The sequence below is a fragment of the Episyrphus balteatus genome, chromosome 2 (genome assembly GCF_945859705.1).
Source record: "Episyrphus balteatus chromosome 2, idEpiBalt1.1, whole genome shotgun sequence".
In the NCBI taxonomy this organism is placed as follows: Eukaryota; Metazoa; Arthropoda; class Insecta; order Diptera; family Syrphidae; genus Episyrphus; species Episyrphus balteatus.
In genome coordinates this window covers 120,355,816-120,373,595 of record NC_079135.1, presented here as the reverse complement: position 1 = coordinate 120,373,595, position 17,780 = coordinate 120,355,816, and the positions used below count along the sequence as shown (strand labels likewise).

General features: G+C 32.4%; 4 protein-coding genes across 4 annotated transcripts; all 4 read right to left on the bottom strand.

The window, feature by feature from the left end:
- Window positions 1–274: 274 nt before the first annotated feature.
- On the bottom strand, window positions 275–1,726 carry LOC129911053 (putative nuclease HARBI1). Its single transcript, XM_055988693.1, has 2 exons — window positions 581–1,726; window positions 275–513 (listed from the first exon to the last, which is right to left on the bottom strand). Exons 1-2 carry the CDS (start codon window positions 1,380–1,382, stop codon window positions 275–277), a joined length of 1,041 nt encoding a protein of 346 aa, XP_055844668.1. The 5' UTR covers window positions 1,383–1,726.
- A 1,417-nt stretch (window positions 1,727–3,143) lies between these two features.
- On the bottom strand, window positions 3,144–4,123 carry LOC129912513 (uncharacterized). Its single transcript, XM_055990795.1, has 3 exons — window positions 3,886–4,123; window positions 3,726–3,830; window positions 3,144–3,655 (listed from the first exon to the last, which is right to left on the bottom strand). The coding sequence occupies exons 1-3, from the start codon at window positions 4,065–4,067 to the stop codon at window positions 3,331–3,333; spliced, it is 612 nt and encodes a 203-aa protein (XP_055846770.1). The 5' UTR covers window positions 4,068–4,123; the 3' UTR covers window positions 3,144–3,330.
- A 4,470-nt stretch (window positions 4,124–8,593) lies between these two features.
- On the bottom strand, window positions 8,594–9,172 carry LOC129909689 (protein sisterless A-like). Its single transcript, XM_055986763.1, has one exon. The coding sequence runs from the start codon at window positions 9,170–9,172 to the stop codon at window positions 8,594–8,596; it is 579 nt and encodes a 192-aa protein (XP_055842738.1).
- Window positions 9,173–11,704: 2,532 nt separating this feature from the next.
- LOC129909688 (protein sisterless A-like) lies at window positions 11,705–12,286 on the bottom strand. The gene has a single exon (XM_055986762.1). It carries the CDS (start codon window positions 12,284–12,286, stop codon window positions 11,705–11,707), a length of 582 nt encoding a protein of 193 aa, XP_055842737.1.
- Window positions 12,287–17,780: the final 5,494 nt, after the last annotated feature.

Sequence of the window (17,780 nt, the reverse complement as noted above, 5' to 3'; positions counted from 1 at the left end):
TATAAATGTTGATTTTTCTGACGCGTTTTGAAAGTTCAAATTAAAAATGTGTTCCAAAGAATTAAAAATAGAGGGATTGAAGAAGGACAATATAAAAAAAAACCTAGAAACACAAAATTTGAAGCTTAAAAATCAACTTCTCGAAAAGCTTGTTTCTGACGGATGTGGAAAACAAGATAATTTGCAAAAACTTTTTGAATTAACTTTAGAAAATGTGTAAATAAACGTACATAATTTTATATGAAACTCTTTTGTAATTAATAAATTTATTTGATTATCTAAATGAATTTACAAGTTCTTGTTGTCTTATTATCCCGGATGTTGATGGTTGTATTAGCATTTCGTTCGTTGGCTCACCTTCATTAAAGTTTTGGTCACTGCTGGGTTGGTTTGAGAGTTCATGTGTGTTTGTGGTCAAATTACAAATTGAAACGCATGTTTTAATTATATTACAGGCGTAAATAGGCTGTACTCTCAAATGATTGAGGCAAGGAAACTTTTCCTTTAATATACCTATTGAATATTTTAATTATTGTTAGTGACCTTTATTCAAAGCTTAAAGATATACTTATATACATACCTATTGAATTTTCAACTAAACATCTTGTTCGTTTATGAGCCCTACTAAAATTGCGCACGGCAGGATCTTCTAAATTATTACACTTAGGAGTAATAAGCCATTCTTTAAGAGGGTAGCCCGAATCACCCAAAAGCACTGATCTTGGATTTGGGCGCCAACCATTTTCCATTTTTTCATAGAGAATACTATTTCGTAAGACACGAGCATCGTGTACTTTACCGGGCCATTTAGCACTGCAGTAATAAAATCGAAGATCAGGCCCACACACCAACATACAGTTTATGGAATGATTTCCATGGCGGTCAATAAAACGGTCTTCGTGATTGTTAGGCGCATCAATTTTTATAAGAGTGCCGTCGATACATCCAACAACAGCAGGCATTTGATTTATAGAATAAAATCTTCTTACAACAGTGTTCATGTCATTAGGCCATCGCACAACGTGTGGGAAAACGTGTTCATTTATTACCCTTACAACCTCCTTTATAACACGGCAAACAGTGGCTTTCGAAATGCCGTGCATATCTGCTGTTCCATGGTATTGGCTTCCATTTCCTAGCCAATGAAGTGCTGTTAGTAATCTTTGCTTAGGTGACAAAGCGAAATTCCGCCTAGTTGGAGTATCAAGATATGGACCAATTTTTTGCAGCAAATATTCAATGGATTCACTTTTAATTCTAAATTTTTCATTAAATTCGAAAGTATTATTTAGCACAAAATTGATTCTTGGCTTGAAAAAGCGAATACGGCGAGCTCTTATGAGTTCGTACTCCTCCCATTCGTCTTCACTATCAGATAACATTTAAATGTTAAATTTAAACTAATTTATTGCAATTTTTTTGACAGCGTTTTCAGCTATTGACCGTTTTTGTCTATTATATTTTTTTATTAGAGTATTTCTACCTACGTTCGTAGACTAATAAAAATAAAATATTAATTTATTAGTCCGGCAGAAAAATTTAATAATAAAATTGTCGGTATGAAATTTCATCTTCCTACAGTAATAATTTCCCACTAATATTATTGGCGCTGGAGAAATAATTTATTAGTGCGGAAAATGTTTTATGAAACACGTTTTTGCTAATAAACTAATAATTATTAGTAAATTCGCTAATAATTATTAGACTAATAGTTTTATGAAATAGGGCCCTGATTGCCGAAAAAAATAAAATTCTGTAGCGCTAGAAACTATCGGTGTCACTTCTATATATAATTATTCAATGCTATAATTTTATTTAAAACAGGTTTTTGGTTTCTGCCTAAATTTATTAAGTGCATTTTTTAAGGCTCCTTTATCTACACCTAAGTATACTAAGTATAGCTGTTATATCTTTTTTCTTATAACCTACACACATTTATTAAGATAAAAAGGGAATTGTCGAAATACAGGATGTTTAGTGGATTATAAATGAAATGGGTCACTAGGGTGTATGTGTAACATTTTTTTAAGTTTTGTTAATTTTCAATGCTACTTTGTTGGTGGCCAACATTTTACAAAATTTTCCACGATTTTATTAGCTTCTGTTGATCATCGCTTGTTAAAAAGCCATAATAATATTTGGTTTTTCAAGGAAAGAATTAAAAAAAGAAATACACGCAATTCGATTTATTTACGAATTTTTTTTAGTATCATTATTTTAAAGGGAATATATGCAAAATCTTTTCTTAAATGCTTGAATTCACCTGAATTTCCCCACAAATGGAAAAAAAAAATTCCATGAACTTTGTTTGGGGTGTAAGTCGATAAATGGCCAAATATCAATTTGGCCAACACACTTTCAAGGACGCTAAATTATTCACCAAAAATGACATCAAACATCACTTGTCCGTGTACCTCTATGACTTACAAGTATGCACAGCAGAGTAGCATTACAGACATCTCACATAATATCCTTTAGCTAGGGTTACAAATGTAAATCACCCTAACCAGCAAAATGTCTTCAGCAGAGGTCGCAATCTTATATGACAGGACAGCAATACATGTAGCCGATAGCGACACACAGCCAGCCAACCAGCGAAAACCTTGTTAGACATCACCGCATATGGCATATGAAAGGGCTTTTCCAAAACGCTACTCTGTTTGCACTAAACATAAATCTTCTGTCAGCTTTCCCGCAGCGACCATCACCCATGAGCGAATTTCTCTGCTGCGAGTGTGTGTGTGTGTGTGTGTGTATGTCATTGTGTGTTTTGATGGCGTGTGGCATGAGTGCAAACAGGAATCTGCAGGTGAATTTATCACGTCATATTGAACCAATTTTTACGAGCGAGCAGGTGGTCGTGTTCGTAGAGTCTTGCAGTCATATATGAGGCTGTCGTATTAAATGAGCATTGAAATCATCGTCATACCAACCAACCATATCACCCATCACAGCCACGAGCGCCACCACGTCGTAGTTGTTGAAGGATATGTGACCAAGAACAAGGACAGCCCCAAGATTGATGGGATCATAAATTTTCTACCCAGCTAAGGACATGGGGAATGAAGGTTTTCTTATATAGTGTTGCCTTTTAATACGTGGTTATAGTTGAATTTAAACTATTTAACAGCAAACTTTCATGTATGCAATGATATGTTTTATTGGACCAGTTTCTCAAGGATATTGTTGTTTTTAGAAATCAGGAACATATTTCAATTCAAAGTAATTGGTTATATAAAGAGATAAAAGTACATAGTATATCTTTCAAAAATAAAATTGAGGTTTTTGAATTTAAGAAAAAAAATGGAAAGATTCAAGTTTTAAAAAGTCTTAGAGATGTCTATTCACAGGCTCACATATCGATTTCTCAAAGTATTCCATCACCATTTCGTCTGGCTCCAAAAGCTTTTTACACTCTACAATTGATTTTATATCTTCAACATTCAAAAACCTTCCCAACGGACTCAATTGGCTTTGAGTGGCTTTAAAAAACTTTAAACAATCAGCAAAGAGTTCGATGTAATAGTGTATTGGTTGACGTTCGTTGTTGCCTTCTATGGTTTGATTTGGTAGACTCGTATCGATATTTGCCAAAGTCCTGTCGAATGTTCTACACTTTTGCTTCAAGGTCTCCAATGAGACGTCCAATTTTAAGCTAAAATAATAAAAAGGAAGAATGATAAACATTCATAAGTAACTGGAACGATATCGATTTATGTTGGTACTTTAAATTGGTAAGATTGTCTTTTTGAATTTTAAAATCTGATCGCATTTCTCGTTCTTCTCGATCACTTTGTTCTTTTGGATATGGACGTACACAGATGGCACCTCTATAATTTTATAAATTTGTCAATTGTTTACAATACAAGCATTTTCCAAACAAACCTTGTTAAGATCAAAAATCGTTGACTTATAACCCATATTGAATCAATAATGTTCTTTTGAATATCTAGATTAGAATAAAACGCTTTTAAATGGTTCTTAAATTGTTCTTCTAATGCAAGAAGTAGATTTTTTAAAGATTTTTCAGTCTTTTTAGTGCAATCTTTAGTTTTATTCGTTTTCATGTTTTCAGTTTTTTTTTTAATATATGTATGTAGGTAATTAGAATTTTGATTTTTTTTAGAAATTGACATAAAACATATTGGTGCTCGAAAATATGATCAAATTTATACTTTTGTATTTATTTAAGTATATAAAAATTAAGATTACCAAACCAGATAAATAGTAGAGTAACTAAAGCAAATTATTAGGGAACCCGGCAATTTTTTCAAAAACTCTTAATTAAATTTAGTGGATTAAAATTTAAGAGATAAGAATGAGCTTCTGGCTTTTTAAAATGTATTTTTAAACATTGTAGGTGTTGCCGTTGTTTTCAAAATATTTTTTTTTGTGTTTGAAGTCAGATTGTGAGAAAATTGCATTTATCGATTAAACGATGGAAGATTGTCCCTTACTCTCTTATATTTTTTTCCTTAAATTACCTAGAGAATCTTTTGCTATCATTTGTTTTATGAAATTAAAGCAAAAAAAAAAATGGTTTTGTTAAAAAAAAATTTAATTTTAATTTTAAAGAGCAATACGGCAACATCGGCAATTTTTAATCTATAGACTATAAAGTATTTTTAATTACCGACGTTTGGAAAAAAAGATCATCGAAATCTAAGCTGTTCTGCCGGATTTCCTAATATTTCCAATTTTTGAGCTTTAGTTACTCCACTAAAATAAGCTAAAATGAAATAAGGTCCAATGATAAAAACAGAGTAACTCTATTTATTATAAAAATTGTTTACATAGGCTCAGATTGGCTATTTCTAGGCAGAGCAATGATATAATTTTTGAACCAATTATTATAAACCGTACCTACCTACATCTCATAAAAAGTTTTGAGAGTTTTGAAGTTTTCGTAAATTTTAATATTTGTATGCTTTATTATTTTAACATTTCTTTTCAAATGAAATTAAAATAATTCTTTTATTCAGCAAGAAATTGCGATCATGTAGTGCATATTATATAAAGCCAATAGCAAAACAAAAATTTTTTATTAACAAGTTAATCTGTTAAAAAGAACAAAATTTGTGGTCTCGATTATATTAAAATTTTTTAAGTCCTTTTGCGGTCAATTAGGAAAAGACTTAAACAATTTTAATTTCAAAAGCCATTTTATTTTATTTTTTTTTTTACAATGTCACTGAACAATTTTGGAATATACAGGGTGTCACACAGTCACCGCCCCAAATGAAAACCATGGATTCCTGAGGTCATTTTAAGTTGAAAAACTTAAGAGGTAATTTTCTCGTTTTCGTCCCATTTTCGAGTTACCACGGTTTTTATGATTTTTGCTCTCTTGTCATTAAACTGTCCTTATCTTTGCCAAACTACGTTTTATTCGAAAGATTTTTTTTACAACCAATCAAAAATTTATTACAGTTTTAGTTTGTCTCAAAACTTTTTTTTCTGCGGACAACCGTTTGTCCACAATTTTGCATCAAACACAATTTTCCTCGTTTTTTAAGTTGTTTTTTACACTTTCATATCATTTAAGTCAAAAAAAAAACACGTTAATGAGTATTAATTTTTTGTGCTTTTTATAAAGCCCAGTTTATTTTCATAAACAAAATAAGTTTTATTTCATAAAAAAGGCTACTGAAAGTAATTACAAAAAATAAACAAACTGAGTGAATTAAAAAAAAAATAATTTTTAAATACAAAATTAATTTAAATGAATTAAAACTTTTTCTGAGCTTTATCTATTTGTTCTTTTCTTAACCACAATAGCTCAGAAAAAGTTTTTAGTTCATATAAATTAATATTATTTATTTAAAAATTAAATTTTTTTTAATTCACTCAGTTTGTTTATTTTTTTAATTACTTTCAGTAGCCTTTTTTATGAAATAAAACTTATTTTTTTTATGAAAATAAACTGGGCTTTAATTATAAGCACACAAAATTAATACTCATTAACGTGTTTTTTTGACCTAAATGATATGAAAGTGTAAAAAACAACTTAAAAAACGAAGAAAATTGTGTTTGATGCAAAATTGTGGAAAAACGGTTGTCCGCAGAAAAAAAGTTTTGAGACAAACTAAAACTGTAATAAATTCTTGATTGGTTCTAAAACAAATCTTTCAAATCAAAAGTAGTTTGGCATAGATAAAGCCAGATAAGGGAAAAGAGAACAAAAATCATAAAAACCGTGGTAACTCGAAAACGGGACGAAAACGAGAAAATTACCTCATAAGTTTTTCGACTTAAAATCCATCCAGAAAGTAATAAAACCAGTTGCATTGTACACAACTTTCATAAGAGGGTTGTTCTCAGAATTTTGTTGGTGATTTAACTGTTTCCGGGGCGGTTATACACATAATGAAAATGAATTTAGAAAAAAATTCAAAAAAAATATGTATTTTGTGATGTTTTTATTCGATTCGAAGTGCAAATAATAGAATACCTACAAATCGATTATAAATTTTAGAATTTTTATTTCAATGCAACTATTATTTCTTGCTAAAATTGTATTTATTCCTTTTCCTGCTGCAAATTCATTTTTCGTCACAGCTTATTGCAATATCAAACAAATTCAAACAAATTGTTCTGCTGATGAGTTAAAATATTTTATTGTTCCATTGCATATACGAAAAACTTTTTCTTGTTTTTACTAATTTTCACAATTCCATACGCCAAAAAGTTTCGCCGCACGGCAAAGATCAACTCGTGAAAAGTCGACATTATGGTCTTTCGTCTTGATATTGGTCTCTTTGGAATTGTCATTGAAAAATATTACCTACCTCCAGGTTAGACCTTGAAAATCGTGAATTGCGGACACTATTTTTTAAAAAGTTTTGTAGAGCGTTCATTGTGAGGTTGAACGGGGAACTTCCACCGAATATGTCAGTTCTGGACTGGTGAGGATGTAAACAAACGTTTTTTGTACTGAAAAATAGTTTTTTTTTTTTATTGTAATTAGAATTGGAAAAAATGTTTCTTAAGCTCTTCAACAGTGCAGATTGACCAATGAGAAATAAGTGGAAAGGACCCATCCTGATTTGACTTCGGACAAACCGTCAAGTTCAGAGATCGTTTTTTAGTGGAACAACACGAATGTGAAATCGCTTAACAACTCTATTTTAATTTCCATTTAAATGTCCAGACACTTAAGACAAATGTACATCTATAACTTTATCTCCTTTTCAACCCTAATTCTTCAATTTTAATTCTGGTAGGTAACTCCTTGAGGTTTGAAAATGACTTGAAGGTTTATAAAATCACTTTCTCAAAATGTTCTTTTTTTCTAGATTTTTAATCTCATTTGTATCTGAAACATTTTGGCGCTCTGTATCCTTTCTAATGCCACGTTATTTCAAGGATAATGTAGAAAAGAGAAAGTTTAAATATACTTAACCATTTCAAACTTAACTCTTCTATGTCATATTATATTTTTTTGTCTTTCATTTAATTAATTTTAAATCATGTTGGACATTTGAAAAGAAAACCCCAAGTGATTGTTTTCCCATCTCTGTCATGCAATAAAAATGTCAAATGAAAACCAAACAAAAACCTTAAATATAGAATCAAAATGCAATTCATGGAAAAACCACATCGCACTCAGAAAAAACTCAAAAAAAAACTAAAAAAAAAATAAAAGTTCAAAAATTCTATTCGATCATTGTCCCTGAAAATGATTGAAATTTCGCTCTTTAGGTTTTTCATCCAATATATTAAAAAATAAAAGATAGAAAAAAAAAAAACGAATCAAACGTTGGTACAAAACCATCAATGAAACGAATTGAATTACTCAGCGAGGTAGTTAGGAGGTATACGACGAACGAGAGTACTTTGAGTGACTTAGGATGCATTGCATCCAACTACTCTGCTGTGCAACCCACTGCCAATGCTATGGAAGGACCTCTTTTTATTTCTACAATCGTCGACGGCGTGTCGGTTGCCCCCATCGTCGTCGTCATTTTCTACCATCATCTCCACATCGACCAGGTCCCTTGGGAAATGCATGTCATTGCAACTAATGGAGCTGCATGTTACCAAGAGCCATGAGAACAAAATATCCATTTTCAGCAGCGCAAGGAATGTGCAGGAACAAAACGAATGCAAAAAAAAATTTAAAAAAGAAAAAAAAATTGAAACAGATTTCATTGCATATCCTCTAACTGCCAGAAATCCAATAACGTATTCGTGCATCACTCCTAAAATGGATCTACGTTGCAGTTGCACTCTCTCTGTGTACTAACATGTTGCCTTTGCAAGTTTTTGTAATTTGATTTCTTGCGTTTTGACAAGAAACGAAATAAATTGACATGCAATTTACTTCAAATGTTATCCTGCTGAGTCTGTAGATTTGTTGTTTTTTTGAAAAGGCTCTGATGGCAAATGTGTGTATAAATAGTTGACTTTGTCGAGAATGAAATGTATTAACTTGATACCTACATTGTTTGGATTGTTATAAGAAAAAGAACTCGGAAACATCAATTAGTTGTCATTTATTGTATATTTAAGATTTTATTATTATCATTTTATTAAATTTAAAAAAAGTTTCACAGGAGTTTAAGCATGTCGTAAAAAAAGAGATTTTATAAAATTATTCTGCAGCCTTTTCAGCCGATTTGAAAAACTGTCTATTAATTTCAGTTAGGTTTTCAACTCTATGTCGATCAATCCCCAATGCATCTCGTAGTTCTTGCAAATCCTGTTCAGTTCGTCCTCGCATCCTTAATTTACCTTCAGCACTGGCAATGAAATTTCTAAGACTTTGTAGTGTAATAGCATGGTGTTCCAATTTTGTGGTCATAAATTTATAACGAAGCTTGAATTTCGCCTTTTTGATCTTAGCGAGCATTTTACATCTAGTACAATTTGGTGTTTGTTGTTCGTTAGTGGAATTTGATGATCTGCATGATGTTGTTGATTTTTCACTAAACCAAATTATTGGATTTTCACGTAAATTTTGATCAACGTATGATTCTTCTTCGGCACGAAATTTTGTCATGAATTTTTCAATTTCTTTTTCAATAACTGGATCGACATTTTCTTGAGTTAAATCACGATAGTTGCTGCCAAATGCATGGAGATCAACTGGTGCCGATGCTGGTAGATCTTCTGAGTAGTGCACTTTTTGGAAAAAGGCTGCCGGTAGGAGATTTGGTCTTCGAGGTCGCATTTTTATGAAGTTATCAGCTTTGTGGTATATTAGAGACTGAAGTGTAAGAGATTATTGAGGAAGATTTTATAGAAATAGCATCAGTAATAATTAGAAGTGGTAAACACATCTGTTGTTGAAGAAAATAACAATAACAGAGCAATAAAAATGGGAGGAGTCTTCATCTTTTTGAAAAAGTTTCTGAGAACTTATAACCTCAGGTATAAGATTGGGTATTTCAGATGTAGGGCAGTAAGAACTTAATCCTTATTATTTTTTAAATAACTTCATTAACAAACGTAAGAATATCATAAGTTTTACAATTTATGTAAAACTAATATTAGTGCAGGTAAAGAAAAAAAATTATTGTTTTTCAAGGTTTTCGTTGCGGTCATTTCGAGCCCGCACGAGACAAAATCGGTAAACAAATTTACCTAGATTTCATTGCATATCCTCATTTACAACTGATTGCAGTTGTTTGCGCCAGTAGACATCCAAAGCTATCGTTGTTGAACACAACATTTTCAAAAATGTCGAAAAATATCCGAAATTATTAATGTTTGATGATTTCAGCCTTAAAGACAAGTTATTTTCAAAATTAATGAATCAAAATTAAATTATAATTTCCTATAATTTGAGCCTAAGAACGTTCCTATATACATACTTAATTACTTTCAAGGTATTGCTACTCAAATATCGTCAATTTTGTTCGAATTCGAATATTTTTTTTTCAATATCATTTTTCAGTGAGAAATTTCTTTCCAAATTTGTTACATGTTGTTTGGATATTGGGTGTTCTATTTTTTTTTTTTTTTGAGAGAGAGAGATGATATTTTTAACCTGAAGGCTTCCACGGATCTCCATAATTGTAACTCAATCAAGCTTTGTTACTCAAGCTGTCATTGTGAAGCATCTTCATCTCAACTGATGTTAATTTACTCTCACACCTTTTTTAAATTGTCAAAAATTGTGAACCGTATGAGGCAGGGCCTCATTAAACCTGGTCATCAGATAGCCTAATTTATTTTTCGCAGTCGACTACCCAAGACTCGCTCAAGGATCTTCATGGTGTGTGATACCTTGATCGAACGGTAATTATCACATATTCGCGTATAATCCTTTGCAGATTAGAAGAAGGAAACCTTCTCTCCTTTGATTTGGTGTGATTTATAAGCTTGACAAGAATCATAAGCCATGTCTTCCAATTTTTTGCCAAAACTCTGTGGTTCGCTTCATTAACTTCTTCGACTGTGACGTCGTCGGATACTTTGCTTAAGCAAGTTGAAGCTATTAAAAAGTATAGCCTGATAAATTGTTTATTTAAAATTCCTTCACAATACTGTCGACATCCTTGAAGAATATCGTCATCTTCCACGAGCAGTTGGGCTTCAATATTGATAGTAAATTTCTTAGCATTTCTTATTCTTTGAGCAGTTTTTTTTTAAGATGATTGCTTCCTTATTTGTGTTTTGTCATAGCTCTTGAATAGTGCCGGTACAGGCCCTTCGTATTCTTTGCTCGCTTTTCCAAAAATATCAAAGGTATGTAGGTATTTATTGACAATTTGAACCCATTTCTAAGTCAAATTTTCTATGACTTTAACCACCTGTTAGGAATAATAACATCTAAATGATGAATCCAAATTTCGTGCCTGAGATTTCTTGAAAGAATTTAGGGCCATTTTTTTCACTCGGAGTTGAACATAAATTGAGAATTTTTATATTAAAAATTCTCAAGTTATGTTTAACTCCGAGTGAAAAAAATGGCCCTTAATCCATTCATCAAGGCTTTTCGTCACAATCAGAACACGCACTCGTTTAAACTGAAAACCTCTTGTGATTTTTTGGACATTTTTTTGTATTTTGGGCAATCAATGTTGCGATTTGCAAACGAATCCTAATCCTAAATCAAAATAGAAGCTACATATATTATTGAAAATGTACATTGTACACCCTTCATGCACAACCGCAAACAAAAATTACATCGTCTTGCTACTCTTGGAAAGTGATTCTCAAGCATTATCCTTGATCATGCATATTCGGCCTTATCACGAATGCCATGCAGAAAATTTCTTAGATTCCAGAAAAAAAAAAATAAAAACAATCACAAAATCCGATCGTAGTGACGATTTGTATGAAATTTTCCATTACGAACGGATTCCGTGATTGTTTTTTTTTCGGGAATAGTAGAACATTTCCGATACGAATGGAATTCGTGATAAGCCCGATTGTTTTTTCAGGCACATGTGGTAGTTGGAGTTCTTAAAGGACCTGGCCGTCCATGAATTGCCATCAGGAAAGGAAGGGCAAGCAGGAGAAAGATGATAAAATTGTTAGGTTAGGTAATTCTAAGCTACGAAGAGAAAATATCTTTTAAATCCATGTGAAAAGGCAAAGCATATTTGACGTCAGTGGTTAAAGAAGAATACACATAAAATTAGTTACAATATTATTTTTTTTTATTAAAACAAAAATTAAAATTTCACAGGAATAAGTTTACAATATTTAAAAAAAAATCTACAATTATTAAATCTACATTTATAGCAATGAGAATTTATTCTTTAGCTTTTTCAGCAGCTCTGAAAAATTGTCTATTGATTTCTGGAAGATTTTCAACTCTGACTCGATCAATTCCCATTGCTTCTCGCAGTCTCCTTATTTCGTTTTCACTTCGTCCTTTCCTTCTCAAACTCGCTTCAGCACTTGCTATACAATTTCGTAAATTTTGTAATGTTGCAGCATTTTTTTCCAATTTCAATGTAATAAATTTATAACGAAGTTTAAATTTAGCTTTTTTGATCTTGCAAAGCATTTTACATCGAGTACAATTTGACAATTGTTCTAATTTAGCTGCTTTCGAAGTACTTGGTTTGGGACTATCTGGTGTTGTAGTTGATGTTCGATTATACCAAATTATTGGATTTTCTCGTAGATTTATGTCTATGAATTTTTCTTCTTGGGTGAAATATTTATTGCTGAGCCTTTGAATTTCTGATTCAATGACGGGATCAACAATTTCTGGTGTGAGTTCACTGTAGTCTCCAAGTTCATCAAAATTTACTGGTCCTGGTGGTGGTGGTGTTTCGGAAAAGTTGACTTTCTTGAAAAAAATGTCTGGCAGTGCGGGATGTTGCATTTTTGCTTATATAGAAAAAATGATTTTTGGTTATACTGGTGTATAAGGTTATCACTTGAATGTAGTGTTAAATACTGATTTGAAAATGCAATTTGAAAGAGGTTTATATAGGAAATTGTATCTACCTTTAAATTGTACAACATGCATTATGGTGCAATAAAAACAGGCGGAGTTTCCATTTGTGCAAAATTTCTTGGAAATATGCAATAGGTAGTTACTATTAAACCCTCACGAAATCTACCTACGCATAAATATTAAAGATCATTTATTACGTAAGATCAGTTTTTCGTTGACAGGATAAGATTTTGCGATAGCCTTCTTTTCAATAATCCTCCGAAATTAGGCCTAATATGAGCGATTCTCAATTTGCTTAATGGAGGGGCATTTTTCTAAAAAAAAATTATCAAAATAAAAAAAAAAAAAAATTATTAAAAAACAACGGCAACACTTACAGTAATTTTTAAATCAATATAATATAACCAATAGTTTTTGAAATGATCGATTTCAAAGTTAAAAATAGGCGAACAAAAATTTTTAAAACTCATTTTATACTATTTTTGTCCAGACTGTGAATTTTAGTAAAAAAATTACTCACACAGAAAACTGCCTCAATTGATTCCTTATTGAACCGTGAAAACTATATGTTTCTATGTCTTCTAGTTTATGAGAAAATATGTATTTTAAAAAAAGAAAAATCTGATAAAATAATTTTTCAATTTTCTCAAAAACTAGAAGACATAGAAACATATAGTTTTCATGGTTCGATAAGGAATCAATTGAGGCAGTTTTCTGTGTGAGTAATTTTTTTTTACTAAAATTCACAGTCTGGACAAAAATAGTATAAAATGAGTTTAAAAAATTTTTTTTCGTCTATTTTTAACTTTGAAATCGATTATTTCAAAAACTATTGGTTATATTATATTGATTTAAAAATTAAAATCAAATGTACAATTTTGCCTTTAGGAAATGGTATCATTTATTACTGTAAGTGTTGACGTTGTTTTTTTAATAATTTTTGGTAAATGGGTACAAAATTGTCGAAGCTAGAATTTTTTCAATGGGTGAAGGTGTACTACTATAGTAGTTTATTAACAGCTCGATGTGTCCATATGAGGAGCGTTTTTTTAAAACTCAACAAACGCATTTTTTGCGAAAATGAGTTATTGGTATCGAAATTTTTGGCACGACCAGGCGCACAAGATGACAAAATAAAAATATTAAAAAAGTGAACAGTTTTAATTTTAAAAAATATTTAAAATCGAACGTTTTTTCAAAACTCAACAAAATTATTGGAGGTTTTTGCAAAACTCAACAAAATTATTGGAGGTTTTTGCAAAACTCAACAAAATGGCTCGTTTTTGCAAAACTCTACAAAGTTTGCCTGTGGTTGGAAAGTAATTATTATTATATGAGTTGTTTGGTTTAAGTTGTTTATTGGTGTTGGTTTATTGGTTTTTCCGATCATTTCAAAAAAATTGAAAACAAAGTGGATCAGGATAAACTGAACCCAACGCCCAAAGAAAGAAGCCACATGCAACAGCGACTAAGTACTTCACAAACACAAAAGAAAACAAGAGAGTTCCAGGTTGTAACCAACTTTTTAAAAATATCTTGGGAGTATCTGAAAGTAGTCTGGCAATCATAGCCAAATATGACCTGCATGAAATGGGCATCCCAAGAGAGAGACGAGGAGGAAACAGGGCTAAACCCGTTGATTCTGAAAGAACAACTGCTGTTAGAACTCACATTTCATCTTTCTACTGCCGCGAAATTTATTACTCCAGAAAAAAATCCAAAAAAAGCTATCTTCCACAAGAGCTGAATCTCAAAAAAAAATTTCCAATATTTTTGTATCGCAACAAGTGAAAACTACAAAACAAAAGTGCAGTCTATCCAAATATAAAAAGATGTTATCCCTTAGAAATATTTTTAATTCCGCACCTGACGGTAGAGACGGTTTAAAATGGACAAAACGTTTGAAAGAATCTTTCAGGAGGTTTTCAAAAAGATACTTTTCTACTTGTCGCAGAGAATGCAAGCATCTGTTTTGTGGAATCGGGTCGATAATGCTGAGCTTCTAGTTATGTTTTTTCAAAGTAATTTTTTCGGACTTATTTTACAAATGAGCTCGTAAATAATTTTTTCAGAAAAGTTACTTACCTACTTAGGATGACCCGCCTTAAAGCTGCGTTCTTTCAATTTTCCAAACATGAACTGAATATTTAGGTAAATACTAGCGTATTCCGCTAAAATGGTACATACTCTGGTGTTGATTGTTCAAGAACGAGATATTGTAGTCATCCCAGTTGGCTATTCGAAACCATTGTACATCTAGAATACCTATTGGAAGAATACCTTACGTTAATCAAGGCATGATTGATTTGGTAAACGGGGGCGGAACATTTCTGTTAATGACTCCACGTACTTTGATGAGAAAAATCATTTCTTGTTGGGTTTACGTAAAACCGAAAGCAAAATAACTTTTCAAATACAGTGTTAAAATAAAAAGGTATGTTATCAATAAAATCGACTGCAACCTTCTCCTTGGGTAAAATTGAGTCCAAAGGTGACCATTTCGAATCCCAGCTATTAAAATCGAATTAATGTGCCAAATTGACACATTTCGGAATGTAATAAATCGAAGATTAACTTTTAACCCACGCACTCTTTCCCTAATAAATTCGGTTTTTTTTTTTTTTGTCAAAGGGTACGTAGGTAAACTTTATGGTTGATTTGAAAATAAAATCATTTCCTGACCCAAATAAACCCATAGCACGCAGCTCTTAATGGTTTCAAACATTGCATAATATTTTATAAATTTTCTAGGGAAAAAAATATATAAATCCTTTGTTAAATCCCCCAGATCCTTTTGATAACCAAAAACGATTTTTCGCTACACCCTTATCCCAAAAATAAATATGCTAGCTATATACCTTCTACATCGAGCTACCTATAATATTGAATCTAATCTAAGCCATAAAAAAAAAAGATTTTCAAAAACAAAAGGCTTTAAATTTTAATCCACTTAATAAACAATTTCATCAGCCTGTTCCTGGAGAGATGAGAAAATAACAAAATTCGCCGCAATTAAAATACAAATCCGCAATTTATATTTTAATCCTTGTGTTTTTGTGTCAGCAGAGCCAGAGCCGAAGAGCAGAGAAAAGTGCTCTCAAATAAATCCCAAGGACATCCACAGGACACACACAGGCATCATAATATACAATTTTCTAAAACGAAAGTAAACAACAACACCACCAGCATTTTGTTGTGACAATAAACGACAAACAATCACCACAAACTGATGACGACGCTCACAAAAAAAAAGAATAGAAAACAAAGGATAACAAAAGCTATACACTCTCTAGACAAAAAAAAATTATCACACATTATACAAACAACTCTCACACACACACACATATACAAGAACAACGTAAATGACTCATATAATCCACTTAATTATTACGCAAACAGAAGCATCACACAGGTTGCGGAAAGGTAGGTAAATGACGGCATTTGATGGCACGCCATTGTTTTTTTTTTATTTTTACTTTTTTTTTTTCATGTGTAAACGAATGTATAGATGTCCTTGGTGTCCTTCCTGTTGCTGGTTGATGAGCTCACACAAAGAGAGAAAAGAGGTAGCAGGCACGATAAAGCTTCGGTTACTTAATTGAGGTTGCGATAATAGATAAAAGGAAATATCTGCTTGTTTTTCCTGTTTCTGACTTAATTTAAAAGAACCAAGGGAATGTGCATGCATGGCTAATCCTTAGACAGAATCTACTCAATTCATATGCTCTGCCTTATGATGATAATATGATTTTATTAGTTGCGGCAGTGAAATTGTGTGACAGATACTTTGCCATCATTTATATTCGAAGCGAGGCCTGACTTTGCCTCGAAATGAATGTAAATTGTCTTATTTTTGTATATCCGCTGTGCCGCAAAGGCTCAAAGACAGAAAATAGGATACAAACATGTGAGTTTTATTTTATTTTATATTTGTTATGGGTTTGAATGAATTTTTTGCCATCAGAGAGGATCAGGACATATAGAGTGGTCTCTAATCGTAAACACTGTTGCCAGCTATAATATTAGCAATTCTAATAAGGACGATATGGAGAGGAGCACAAGTTTGGGGTTAGTTTGAAATGAGACCAAGGATAATGTTGGGTCATTAGGAGGCAGCTTATGGAAAGCATCATTCATAATGGCTTGGCCATAAGGATGTACGTTCGGTGATGATAATGACTTTGGGAGCATTAATTAAGTTAAAAAAGAAAAAGTTTTTTTTTCTTTCTGTTTGGTGATGGTTGGGTTTCTGTTTTATTACGGAACAGGATGTCGCAAATGTAAACTTGGAATATTAATAGGAGTTTATGTATGTTCTTTTTTTTTCTGCTGCAGTAGAGGTATAGTTTTACTTTTTGGTTATAAAAGTGATTAGTATATAGGACATATCCCAGAGCTCTATTAATTAAGACGATTTCATGTCCAGAGTTTGGAATTACCTTAGATTACCTACATCATGTACTTTATATCTAGTGGATTATTTTCTTGGATTATTAGGTGATTTAGCAGAATTTTAAATTATCTACGACTTGGCATGAATGCTAAAATTACTTTCACAATTATTTAGTGACTTATTCGCTTGGGCAGACAAATGTAAACTACAAACTTGTCATTGGATTTAAGATTTAGAGATATGTTGGAAACAAAGATGAAGACATGCAAACATGCGGTTACTTGAGAACATGTAAACATGCGTATATGCAGGCATGCCAATATGCGAACATGTGAATATACAGAGATACGGATATGCGGGTATGGGACCGTCCAGATATATAGGCGTGCGGGCATACGGACATACGGTTTGTGGACATGTGAACATGCGGGTATGCGAACACATGCAGGTATGCAAACATTCGGAAATTTGAAGATGCGCACATGCGGATATGCAGGAATGCGGACACATGCAGCTATGCGAACATCTAGATATGAAGGCATGCGAATAAGCTGACATCCAGATATGCAGGCAAGCGGATATGCAGACATGCGGGTATGTGGACACACGGAAATGTGGACATGCGGATATGCCGGTATGCAGGTAGCGAACATGCACACATGCGGATATGCGTCTCATGCGGGTGTGCGTGCATCCAGATATGCAGCCATATGCGGATATGCCGGACATATGCATATTCATCCAGATATGCAGCCATATGCGGATATGCCGGACATATGGACATATGCAGACACATGTATCTATGCGAATGTTTGGACAGTGGCTTTGCAGATATGCGGACACATGCGGTTATGACATGCGGATATGTAGACATGTGGATATGCGCAGATATGCTCTATTAGTTTTGTGGAGCAAATTTTTTAAGGTTTTAATGGCAACTGACATCGCGATGATCAAGATGTCTAAAAAACTGAATCTTGCCATACTGTTCGTCGGAACGTGCGTCGGTGTGTTTGTAAGAACAGA